This window comes from Siphateles boraxobius, unplaced genomic scaffold (genome assembly GCF_051911475.1).
Source record: "Siphateles boraxobius isolate OS27281-9 unplaced genomic scaffold, OSU_SipBor_1 39, whole genome shotgun sequence".
In the NCBI taxonomy this organism is placed as follows: domain Eukaryota; kingdom Metazoa; phylum Chordata; class Actinopteri; order Cypriniformes; family Leuciscidae; genus Siphateles; species Siphateles boraxobius.
This window is the reverse complement of record NW_027509019.1, coordinates 1,099,113-1,112,112: the sequence shown is the minus strand read 5'-3', so window position 1 is coordinate 1,112,112 and position 13,000 is coordinate 1,099,113. Positions and strand designations below refer to the sequence as shown.

General features: G+C 41.0%; 1 protein-coding gene across 2 annotated transcripts in view; it reads left to right on the top strand.

Moving 5' to 3' along the window:
• Nucleotides 1–3,122: 3,122 nt before the first annotated feature.
• Nucleotides 3,123–13,000, top strand: part of LOC143703851 (P2X purinoceptor 4a-like) — a 30,385-nt gene continuing 20,507 nt past the window's right edge. For both annotated transcript variants that reach the window (XM_077197302.1, XM_077197301.1), the window contains exons 1-2: nucleotides 3,123–3,312; nucleotides 3,494–3,638. In XM_077197302.1, the coding sequence (XP_077053417.1) occupies nucleotides 3,188–3,312; nucleotides 3,494–3,638 (270 nt within the window). In that variant the 5' untranslated portion in view covers nucleotides 3,123–3,187. The remainder of the gene's footprint in view (nucleotides 3,313–3,493; nucleotides 3,639–13,000) is intronic.

Genomic DNA, 13,000 nt, shown 5'->3' with positions numbered 1-13,000 from the left:
ATACTTTGAGGGAGTAAGATTTTAATGCGTATTTGGCGTGCTGTCCGGAGGGCGGAAACTAGGAGTGTGGAGAAGGGGTGGTGGGGGGATGCTGCAAACTGTCAATGGATCGAGGTAAGACTGCTGAGTCTATATATACCCTCTTAACATTGATTGCTAAGTGCTGTCCACTCGTGTTAGTTATCTGAACTCCTGTGCTCCTCCCGAACTTAGTTTATAAAACTTCATTTCACGACTTCACACTTACATATACTTTGAGGGAGTAAGATTCTAATGCGTATTTGGCGTGCTGTCCGGAGGGAGGGCTCCGAGCTCGGAATTCAGCCCGAACCCAGAGTACTCCCCCCCCAATAGGCTAAAGAGCAGAAGACAGCCGCCGGACTAAAGACCCCCAAATGAGTGCCGAGATTGGCGGGCTGGCATCTCAAGAAGGGGCCTGGATGCTTGACCGGGGAGGCCCGTAATGGTGGCTCTTTGCCTGGACTGACGACCCCTGTTTGTCTGCGAACGGGGAGCACTTGTAGTGTCATTGCCCGGGAGATTTTCTCACACTGCATCCGCTGTGAGACCAATGCTCGCTGGACAGAAAGAGGAAAACTGAAAAGAGGAAAAAATGAGTGCTTGCCCAGGAGATTTTCTCACACTGCATCCGCTGTGAGGCCAAATGCTCGCTGGATGGAAGAGAAAACGTAAGTGCTCTACTGGGAAAGTTCTCACTCCGTCCGCTGTGAGACCAATGCTCGCCGGACAGAAAGAGGAAAACTGAAAAGAGGAAAAAATGAGTGCTTGCCCAGGAGATTTTCTCACACTGCATCCGCTGTGAGACCAAATGCTCGCTGGATGAAAGAGAAAATGTTTTTTTTTTTTTACTCGATGAGGGTTTGGTGGGCTTTTTTAATGTGGAACCGGTTGGTCCTGATATAGCTTTTGAAAGCGTCGGAGGACCATCTCCCAAGGGCTTGAATCTGCTGTTGGGAGAGGTCTTTTTGGGCTGCTGAAGTTGCTGTGCCGATGTAGAATGAGTTACTCGAAAAATTCTTTGCTGGAATGCCTGACTTTTGGAGAACAGATTTGAGGTGTTTCTGGAACCAAAAACGTGTCACGGGTTTTTCAGATTCGTCTAAAAAGAGGGGTTCCCGAGGAGGTGGCGCCGCCACAAAAGCTGCAGATGTGAATAAACTGGCAGCGCGCTCTTTGACATCTGCCCGCGTTGAAATGATTACAAGGCTGCCTGCTTTCATCAAAAGCAGAGTCCTGTATTGCGCTGGTGGTTGCTGCGCGCGGCACATAGTAGCACATAGAAAATACTTTTTGTGCGCAAAAACAAACAAAAATAACGACTTCATTTCAACTATTAATTTCCTTCTCTGTGGGCCTCGAATCAGTTCACTAGTGTAACAGCGCAGCGCTTCTGTGTTGTACGTCACACGCATCACACACATGACCAGTGTCGGCCAATAGTGAGCCTACGTGTGACGTAGCTCTACGCAAATACGCTAGTTTAACTGACTAGAGGCCCAAAGAGAAGGAAAGGAATAGTTGAAATGAAGTTGTTATTTTTGTTTGTTTTTGCGCACAAAAAGTATTCTCGTCGCTTGATAAACTTAAGATTGAGCCACTGTAGTCACTTGGACTATTTTAACGATGTCTTTAATAACTTTTCGGGGCTGGCAAGTTTCAATCCCTTAGAAGCCTATGGAGGAGTGATCCAGCTCTCAGATTTCATCAAAAATATTTTAATTCGTGTTCCGAAGATGAACGAAGGTCTTATGGGGTTGGAACAACATGAGGGAGAGTAATTACTGACAGAGTTTTCATTTTTGGGTGAACCCTTTAAATGGTCTCTCAGTCTGGTTCAGTAGAATTCACAATCATGGGGAAGACTGTTGACCTGACAGTTGTGCAGAAAACTATCATTGACACCCTCCACAAGGAGGGAAAGCCTCAAAAGGGAATTGCAAAAGAAGTTGGATGTTCTCAAAGTGCTGTATCAAAGCACATTCATAGAAAGTTAAGTGGAAGGGAAAAGTGTGGAAGAAAAAGGTGCACAAGCAGTAGGGATGACCGCAGCCTGGAGAGGATTGTCAGGAAAAGGCCATTCAAATGTGTGGGGGAGCTTCACAAGGAGTGGACTGAGGCTGGAGTTACTGTATCAAGAGCCACACAGAGACGGATCCTGGACATGGGCTTCAAATGTCGTATTCCTCTTGTCAAGCCGCTTCTGAACAACAAACAACGTCTGAAGCGTCTTAGCTAAAGAAAAAAATAACTGGTCTGTTGCTCAGCGGTCCAAAGTCCTCTTTTCTAATGAGAGCAAATTTTGCATCTCATTTGGAAACCAAGGTCCCAGAGTCTGGAGGAAGAATGGAGAGGCACAAAAAAGGTGTTGGTCCACTGTGCTTTATTAAGTCCAGAGTCAGCGCAGCCGTCTACCAGGACATTTTAGAGCACTTCATGCTTCCTTCAGCAGAAAAGCTTTATGGAGATGCTGACTTCACTTTCCAGCAGGACTTGGCACCTGCCCACACTGCCAAAAGTACCAAAACCTGGTTCAATGACCATGGATTACTGTGCTTGATTGGCCAGGAAACTCGCCTGACCTGAACCCCATAGAGAATCTATAGGCCATTGCCAAAACAGGAATGAGATTCATGAAACCAAACAATGTAGAAGAGCTGAAGGCTGCTATTGAAGCTTCCTGGTCTTCCATAACACCTCAGCAGTGCCACAGGCTGATAGCATCCATGCCATGCCACATTGAGGCAGTAATTCATGCAAAAGGGGCCCAAACCAAGTACTGAGTACATGATTATATGATTATACTTTTCAGAGGTCCGACATTTCTGTATTTAAAATCCATTTTTTTATTGATTTCATGTAATATTCAAATTTTCTGAGATTTTGAATTTGGGGTTTTCATAAGCTGTAAGCCATAATCATCACAATTATAACAAATAAAGGCTTGAAATATCTCACTTTGCATGTAATGGGTCTATGTTCTCTAAAGGCAAATTTCAAGCATTTTAACTGTCCAGTAGAGCTCAAAACTCTTCACTCTCAGTGTGTCTGCGCTGTCTTTTTAGTACACGCCTAAAAACTTCAGACCTCTTTCACTTCTTCTCAAACAGAAAGAGAAGAGAACGTTAGAGGATTGACATCTCAACTATAGGAAGCAGCCTAAATCCCAATGATAAAGTGTGTAAAGAGCTGTTTTTGTGAATACTCTACACCACAAATACTAGTGGTAAAATCCTGTACAATCGGAACATTATATCGCTTGTATCAGATGTTAGCGATTCCTTTGATTCTCTGGTAAGTTGCTTAAGTGACTAAAAAACAACCTTAGAAAATTCAGAGTCATCAATTTACAGTGTTGTCTTTATCTAACCTAAATGATTTGCAAACACATGACATTCACACAGTTCATTTCACAGACCTTCAGCATACAATAGTAATGTTTACTTATGTTTATTCTGGTGTGATTCTGATACAGTTTTGTGCTTCTGTGTGGAGACCACCAGGACACTGACGACATCCTCAGCTCTGTCACAACCAAAGTGAAAGGCATCGCTCTAACAAACACCCCCGAGCTCGGTGAACAGATCTGGGATGTGGCTGACTACATCATCCCATCTCAGGTAGTCTGGTAATATGGTGCGAGGTACAGGCCAGATGATTTTAATTGTACAAATGAACCCTTGTCAGTGCCAACACATCACCTCAATGATCACAGAGAAGTTACTGGCTGAAGGTTTTTTTGGATCATCGTTTTGGATCATCGTTTTTTTTTATGCTTTGTGTTTGCTCTTTTAACTTACAAGAGTTATTTACAATGTCAGTAAAAACAAAAAAAATGTATGCTATAATACAGTGGTTCTGATGAGCCTTTTGTGTTATCACTATTTTACCACATTGTATGTAATTCTGTGTTGTCTTTGTTAAGAGGGATAAAAACTTGGTTAAAAGTAGCCCAAACTGTATTGTTCTTAACTAGACTCACAAATGTGTTAAGAAATTACACAGGATGTGTTGTTTTATACAGGATGTGTGGTTTTTAACAGGATGTGTTGTTTTTAACGCATCCGTTTTAGGAGTGCATTAGAATTACAAACAATGCATACAGTATTTTTTATTTACAGGTATAAAAACTGTGACATCGATTGTAATATTAGGATGAAGAGAAGAATAGGATGAAGTGAAGGAGAAACTGTACACAAACTTTATTGGTTCTTGTGTGTATTGTCAGGCAGTGTTGGGGCAGTGTGTGTGTGTGTGTGTGTGTGTGTGTGTGTGTGTGTGTGTGTGTGTGTGTGTGTGTGTGTGTGTGTGTGTTTAAACATGATGGTTATTGAAGTTCTAGACTAAATGTGAGTGTGCATTTACTCATCTCACTTGCTCAAAGAAAAGATCCAATATTCCTCAAAATTAATAAAATCACAATCAGACTCTGTCCTCCTCGCCCTCCTCTCGTTCCCTCTTGGGACCTCTCAGTGGTTTTAACTGCACTACAGAGTGCTCCCTTTGAGCCTTTGCAATCAGTGGAGCTTAAGTTTCTGTCAAATAAGACAGCGCTCCTGGTCGCACTGGCCTCCATTAAGAGGGTTGGGGACCTGCACTAATTTTCCATTGACGTAGCGTGCCTGGAATTCGGGTCGGCCTATTCTCACGTGATCCTGAGACCCCGGCCTGGATACGTGCCCAATGTTCCTACCACTCCCATTCGAGACCAGGTGGTGAACCTGCAAGCGCTGCCCCTGGAGGAGGCAGACCCAGCCTTGGCACTGGTCTGACCAGTACGTGCCCTCCATGCTTACGTAGACAGAACGCAGTGTTTCAGGACCTCAGACCAGCTCTTTGTCTGTTATGGTGGGAAGCTGAAGGGAAAGGCTCTCTCCAAGCAAAGGCTGTCTCACTGGATAGTGGACGCCATTGCTTTGGTATACCAGCAGCAAGGTCGACCATGCCCCCTTTGTGTGAAAGCCCACTCCACCCAGAGTGTGGCTTCCTCTTGGGCTCTAGGGAAGGCAAGGCAAGTTTATTTATATAGCACATTTCATACACAATGGTAATTCAAAGTGCTTTACATAGAAGAAATTAAAATAATGAAAAGAAATCAGAAGAATTAAAACAGTTTAGAATAAAAAATTAAAATACAGAAATAATCAAAAGAAATCAGAATAATTTAAACATAAAATAAAATACAGTATGAACAGTCGGACGAGCAGTGGCACAGTGCTCATTCATTGAATGCACAGCTAAACAGATGTGTTTTGAGTCTGGATTTGAATGTGACTACTGTAGAAGCACATCTGATCTCTTCTGGAAGCTGGTTCCAGCTGCGGCTGGCATCGTAGCTAAAAGCAGACTCACCATGCTTAATAATAATAATAATAATACATTTTATTTTGTAATGCGCCTTTCTCTGTCTCAAACCGCTAAAACTTGAACAGAACAAAATAATCAAACACGAAAAAAAAAAAAAAATATATATATATATAAGGATCAAAATACATAAAAATAATACAATTATAAATTAAAAACTTTACCAAAAAGATGTTTTAAGAAGTTTCTTAAACAATCCACAGAGACAGCATCCCTAATAGATGTGGGTAGTGTGTTACATAACTTGGGTGCGTTATAGAAAAAGGCCCTCCCCCCCATGGTTTTTAATAGTGGTCGACCGATATATCGCCACGGCCGATATATCGGCCGATATTTGGCTTTTTTTAAATATCGGCATCGGCCGATAAGTTTTTCTGATTGGCCGATGTGTTGGAAGCAGAACTTTTATTTTGACGGCGCTGCAGACTTTTATTTTGACGGGCAGCGCTGAGAACACCAGCACCTGAGAAGAGAATGGCATCGCCTGAATCTGATCCCACAGCGCTCACTCACATTCTCCGTCTCTCTGTCAGTCAGATCTAATACTTTGTTAGACAGAACCGGTGGCTACAGAACTGGTAATCAAAGAAAATAGTTTGCAAAAAAGTAATGCGTTTGCTTTTATATTATTTGTAACCGAAAAGGCAAATAATCAGGCTAAAATACTTTCTCATTTACCGTCAACATTCAGCAAATGCGCATCTACATAATTTAAACAAATCTCTGAATATCTAATAAACATTTAATTTCACAAACCTTGCAGATTTAATCGAATCCAGCTGTGATATCTTGTGAAGTGTGCATTTGTAGCCGATATAAACGTGTTCCTGCGAGTGACGGTCCGTGTGAAGCGAGTAAATGTGAACAGAAGATCAGCTTCACAGGAGACGCGATCGAAACACTTTAAATCCTTCTTTTTAAAATATGCTGTGCTATATCCAGTGGCCCACTGTGTCATATTCATGTCGTTTTCACTGTGTGCTGTATGTAAAATTAGCGTTACCTTGTCAAAAGTCAAAGTAAAAAAAATATGATTATCAGTGCGCATGAAATTACCAGATTACTGAGTGCCCTGTTACAGTGTTTACTTCCTTTTTATTCACATATTCATATATTTTTAAACAATTACTTTATTTGTGAAAAATACTGTAATAGGATTGCAGATTCAAGAAGTTGCCATCTAAAGTATAGGGCCTAAGCATGTTTATTTTAAATATTTTTAAATATTTATTACATTTATCTAATTTATTAAATATTGATTTATATAAATATAAAGTGTGTATGTATATATTATATATGTGTGTGTGTGTGTGTATATATATGTTTGATATATAAATATAAATATCTGTTTTATATTGGCCATCGTCCACCCTGCTCTCTAAGATATCAGCATCGGCCATCAAAAAACCCATATCGGTCGACCACTACTTTTTAATTTACAACGAGGCTGACACAGAGAAATAGAGCCAGCAGAGCGGAGAGAGCGAACGGGAATGGATGGAGTAACCATGTCACAGATGTAATCTGGAGCCAACCCATGTACTGCTTTATAGGTTAAAATAAGAATTTTAAAATCAATAAGTGACTGAACTGGAAGCCAATGCAGTTGCTGGAGCACAGGTGTAATATGATCGCGTGAGGATGTATGAGTCAAAACACGTGCGGCAGAGTTCTGAATATATTGCAACCTCCTAATAGTAGACCCGCAAAAAGAGAGTTACAATAATCAAGCCTTGATGTGATGAAGGCATGGATAAGCTTCTCAGCATCAGGCCTAGAGAGAAATGGTCTAATACGTGCAATGTTCCTCAGGTGGAAAAAAGCAACCTTCATTATGTTTTTAAAATGTGAATTAAAAGTTAGCTGGGCATCAAAAATCACACCTAAGTTACGCACCTGACCAGAAGGGGACAATTGCGTATTGTGTACTGAAAGTTTAAACTCCTTACATTTACTGACATTAATTGGAGTGCCAATTAATAAGATTTCAGTTTTGGAGCAGTTTAGTTTTAGAAAGTTGAGTTTCATCCACGCTTTAATTTCCAACAGACAGTCAGAAAGTTTAGAAGAGGCAGAATTAAGATCGGGCTGAGAGCTGATATAAATCTGCGTGTCATCCGCATAACAGTGATAGCTCAGGCCATACTTCTGAATGATCTGCCCAAGTGGCAACATATAAACACTAAATAAAACAGGACCCAAAACTGACCCCTGAGGGACACCCTGACTCAGGGGCACAGTCTGAGATCTGTTAGAACCCAGGCAGACAAATTGGGAACGATCTGAGAGGTAGGATTTAAACAAATTTAACACAGTTCCAGACAGACCTATCCATGTATGCAATCTGTCCAATAATATGCTGTGGTATATGGTATCGAATGCAGCATTAAGGTCTAACAAAACCAGAATGCTACAAGCCCCAGAGTTGGCTATAACGAGGAGGTCATTCAGGACCCTGACTAGAGCAGTCTCTGTACTGTGTCCTGATCTAAACCCGGATTGAAAAGTTTCTAATAGGCTATTCGTACAGATATGAGTATGGAGTTGGCCAACAACCACACGCTCAAGCACTTTTGCCAGGAAAGGTAAATTGGAGATGGGTCGATAATTTGACATATCGGTGATATCACTCCCAGGCTTTTTAAGAACTGGCGTAACTGCAGCCATTTTTAAAGCAGAAGAGACATTCTCTGTATTGAGTGAAGCATTTACAATAGCAGTGATGTGGAGCACAATGACAGGCAGACAGTTTTTCAGAATAGTTGTAGGTAGGGGATCAAGTATGCAAGTTGTAGAATTCATTGACAAAACAAGTTTAGAAATAAAATCAAAATCAACAGTACCAAAACTTAAAAAAGCATGACCAGAGAGATTAGGAGAATGCACCTCAACAAACTCAGAAGCGTCCTCACAGGCAATGGCGTTATAAATATTCTCAATCTTAGATGAAAAGTAGTTGAGAAATGCATTACACTGCTCATTGGTAGAACAGTTAAAGCCCCTGGGAGATTTAATTAGATTGTTGACTGTTCTAAAGAGAACTCTGTGATACTAATGATAGTAGAATAATATGCCACTTTTGCAGCTTTGAGAGCATTATAATACTCAATCTGATGCTGATCAAACATTGATCTATGAACTGTTAAGCCAGATTTTTTATATTTTCGTTCCAACTGCCTGCCTATCACCTTCAATTTGTGCAACTCAGATGTATACCAAGGGGATGATCTTTTAAAAGAAACAACACGTTTTTTCAAAGGGGCAAACTCCTCCAGAATAGATGTAAAAGCAGCATTATACTGATCAATAGAGGGCGCAACTGGTAAATCATCCATAGTATGACTAAGCAGATCAAGATCAATCTCACTGATTTTCCTAAAACAAATAACACGTTCTTTCACTGTCTGCAAAGAAGGAGGAGTTAAATTGAACGTGAGGAGCTTGTGATCACTTATACATACCTCAGTACATTCAAGTTGTTCAATAAGTAGGCCTACTCCTGAAGTGCAAATCAGATCTAATATATGACCATGTTTGTGTGTCGAAAAGTTAACATGCTGTGTGAAGTTAAAACATTCTAGTGTATCCATGAAACACATAGCATTATTGCAAGCCATATTGTCAACATGAATATTAAAATCACCAGTTAAAAGAGTAACTGGACAGAGTGCACTGGCAAGTGTCAAACACTCAGTAAATTCAGAAAAAAAGTCAGAGTTAAGTTTGGGAGGACGATAGATGTTTAACACAATAACTGATGAGAGACCAGTCAGCTTAAAGGCCAAGCATTCAAATGATGAAAAGCACGGCAATGAAACCTCAGTTACTGCAACATCAGATCTGTAGATGACAGCAAGACCGCCACCTCTACCGGTGGAGCACGGCCGGTCAAGATAAGTGTAGCCAGGCAGAGCACACATATTTAGATTGAAATAGTCATTTGGCTGATGCCACGTTTCACACAGGCAGAAAAAGTCCAGTTTTTTGTCCAAAACAATGTCACAGAGTATAGCTGCTTTATTATTTATAGAGCGAGTGTTCAGATGTGCAAACCTGATTGTGTCAAGGCGGACACCACAGCTGGATGGAGTAGACTTCTGGAGGTAGGAGAAGTAAGCAGGGCAGACATGACGGATAGGTAAATGGCGGCGATCCAAACGCCTTTGCGACCAAACTGAGTTAATACCGGCTCCGCTTGAATGCAAATTCCGGCGGGAGCCACGATGAACGTATTTTGGCCGACAGAGAATTTGTAGCGATCGCAGTTTTTCCCAAACACCAGTCGCAGGGGGCGCAAGATGACCAAGCTGTAAAAGTTCCATGGCAGAGTATTTCAGCATAGTGCAGTCCGGGAGGTCGAAATTAATCTTGCCGTAAACTCCAAAAAATGCCAGTATAAAAACAAATAAAAAACAGTATTGCAGCATATTAGCAGCAGGTAACATCAGCCGATAAAACCAATCAACAGTACCATAAAATAAACAACTTAACGCGCTGAAGGAGAAGCGGCAGCCAGAGTTGCGCCAGCGTCCTCACACTTCCTCGCGAAGTGAACCCTTGGTATTTCTAGCTGATGTGATTCTAGTGAGCTGAGTGATCTGTTGGTTTATATTCAGTGAGCATATCTGCAATGTATTGAGGTCCTAGGCCATTTAGTGATTTATATACCAGTAATAATACTTTAAAATCAATCCTATATGTAACTGGCAGCCAGTGTAAAGACCTGAGGACTGGTGTGATGTGTTCATATGTTCTGGTTCTGCTCAGCGTTCTGTATGAGCTGCAACTGTCTTATGGTCTTTTTGGGAAGGGCAGTGAGGAGTCCATTACAATAATCCACCCTGCTGGTGATGAAAGCATGCACAAGTTTCTCTAAGTCTTGACTGGAAACAAAGCATCTTATTCTTGCAATATTTTTCAGGTGATCGTATGCTGATTTAGTTATTGCTTTGACATGACTACTGAAACTAAGGTCTGACTCCAGAGACACACCCAGATTCCTGACTTGATTTTTAGTTGTTTGACCCCTAGACTGAAGGTATGCGTTCACCTTGAGAACTTCATCTTTGTTTCCAAATGCAATGACTTCAGTTTTGTCTTTGTTTAACTGAAGAAAGTTTTGGCACATCCAATTGTTTACTTCATCAATGCATTGGAACATAGAGTTAATGGGGCTGAAATCGTTAGGCGATAGGGATAAGTAGAGCTGTGTATCGTCTGCATAGCTGTGGTAAGCGATTTGGTTCTTTCTCATTATTTGGCTCATTGGGAGCATGTACAGGTTGAATAGGAGTGGCGCAAGAATTGAGCCTTGCGGGACTCCGCATGTCATGGGTGTTCACTCAGACTTATGGTCTCCTATACTCACATAATAACCTCTGCCTCCTAAGTATGACCTGAACCATTTTAGGACTATCGCAGAAAGCCCAACCCAGTTTTCCAGCTTGTCAAGAAGTATGTTGTGATCGACAGTGTCAAATGCAGCACTGAGGTCGAGTAGTACCAGCACTGATAATTTGCCTGTATCAGTATTTAAGCGAATATCATTTATTATCTTTATGAGCGCGGTCTCTGTGCTGTGATGCGGTCGGAAACCAGATTGAAAATTGTCAAAGTATCCATTCGAGCTTAAGAATTTGTTCAGCTGATTGAAGACAACTTTTTCAATGATCTTGCCAATGAAAGGAAGATTTGAGATCGGTCTATAGTTGTTTAATATGGTCTTATCCCGATTGCTCTTTTCAGGAGGGGCTTGACAACAGCAGTTTTCAGGGAGGTCGGAAAACTCCCAGAGAGAAGTGAGGCATTTACCACTTCTAGGAGATCTGCTTCTAAGCTGTTTAACACACTGTTGAAAAAAGATGTGGGAAGTGCGTCAGTTATTTTATTGATATTATTAATACTGATATTATTGATTTTCTCAGAGATGAAACGTGATTGAACAGTAGCTCTGCGGTACTCATTGCAGTAGGTAGACCTTGCAAAGGAAACAGACGGCAGGATTTGGAGAATCGGTCAACAATGACTATGATACATGTATTACCTTCGGAGGGAGGTAGGTCGGTCGCGAAGTCTACTCCTAGGTGTGACCAGGGGCATCGCGGCACGGGCAACGGAAGGAGCTTGCCAGATGGAAGATGGCGTGAAGATGGCTCTTCCCATAAATCCTGATGTACTTTGTACATCATAAGAAGGATGGCGTCTACGCTAATATTAGTCTCTGTTTATCCCGAGGTTCACCGCAGTCCGCCCGATCCTGGCCGTATCCGAATCTGATGAAGGACCTTCCCCTGGACACAACAACATCGCAGTCCTGAAGTGTCAACTAGTCTCTCCCTTGTGAATGCCTCCTTCCCTTTACCTCTGTACTGATAAAACATTGTTGGGATAATTCCGATTCACGTGGCTACGTGGAAGGGATAAAAAAATTCTCAGAGCCACCAGGCAATGTTTTATGCAAATGAGCGGCCGGATCGCATTACAGAATTTTTTGTTATAACCGTGTCGTGTTAGCGGCCCCTAAGTTAATAACTAATGATCGTTGCAACGGAAGTGAATCAATCAAAACTAACTTTAGCAGGACAAAAACTTTATTCTAGAGCTGCTGTAAGGCCAAAACAATCTCTTTTACTTTAATTTCCTATTATCACTGTAAAGCTGCTTTGAAACAGTCCATATTTTTAAAAGCGCTATGTAAATGAAGGTGACTTGACTTTAGTTTATTGATATTGGTGATTATTAAAAGTATTCTTAAAGTCCCCCTGTGGTGAAAATCAAGTTTTTAATGTTGTTTATATGTCTATGTGGTGTTTTTAATATGCTTTAGCATATCATTAACCGCAAACTAGCAGGGGAGCCTTGAGATGCCAGATTACATTTTTCTGTTGATATGAAAAATCAGGTAGATTTAGGTGTAGCAATAGGTGTGTGACGTTTATTGCGATGTTATGATGAACTATATGCCTTTTTCCACTGACGTTCTGAGTTGTTGAAATTATTTCTGATGATTGTTAGAAGGCAGCTGACTCATGCGAATGGGAACATAGTTTGTGTAACGTTAGCAACACATTATTAGCTGTTTGATAACATAGTCATGCAAAAGGCTAATCATATCAATTACCGTTATGTGTCAGACATTGTAAAGAGCGATACCATTGTGCAGTTTACCTCAGTAAGTTGACTAATTGAATCTGTGAGCTGTTGTGAGTGAGTGGAGGCGGGGCTAATTATCATATTCATGGATCCACGTATACTAAATTAAGCAAGGGTGTAGAGTTACGTTCAAGCTATTTTAACCCATTAAGACAGTTTAAATATGTCATTTTGGTGATCAAAGATTAGTTTTAAGGGATCAAATGTCTTTCTGCTCTTGGTTGGATTCGCTATGCGCTCACTTTTACAATACCATAATGCAACATATGTCTCATTAGTTGCCTTAAAAGTGAAGTTTGTAATTTCTGCACTACTAACAGCACCAATCAGAATTCCAAAATTGTTTCCAAACAGGTTTTATCAAACAAATGCATAGTTGGAAATTCTATTGACCAATATGTATGCAGTCTGGGATAGTTGCATTCTATCTTATACTCATTACAGGTGTCACTAATCATAATCTCAT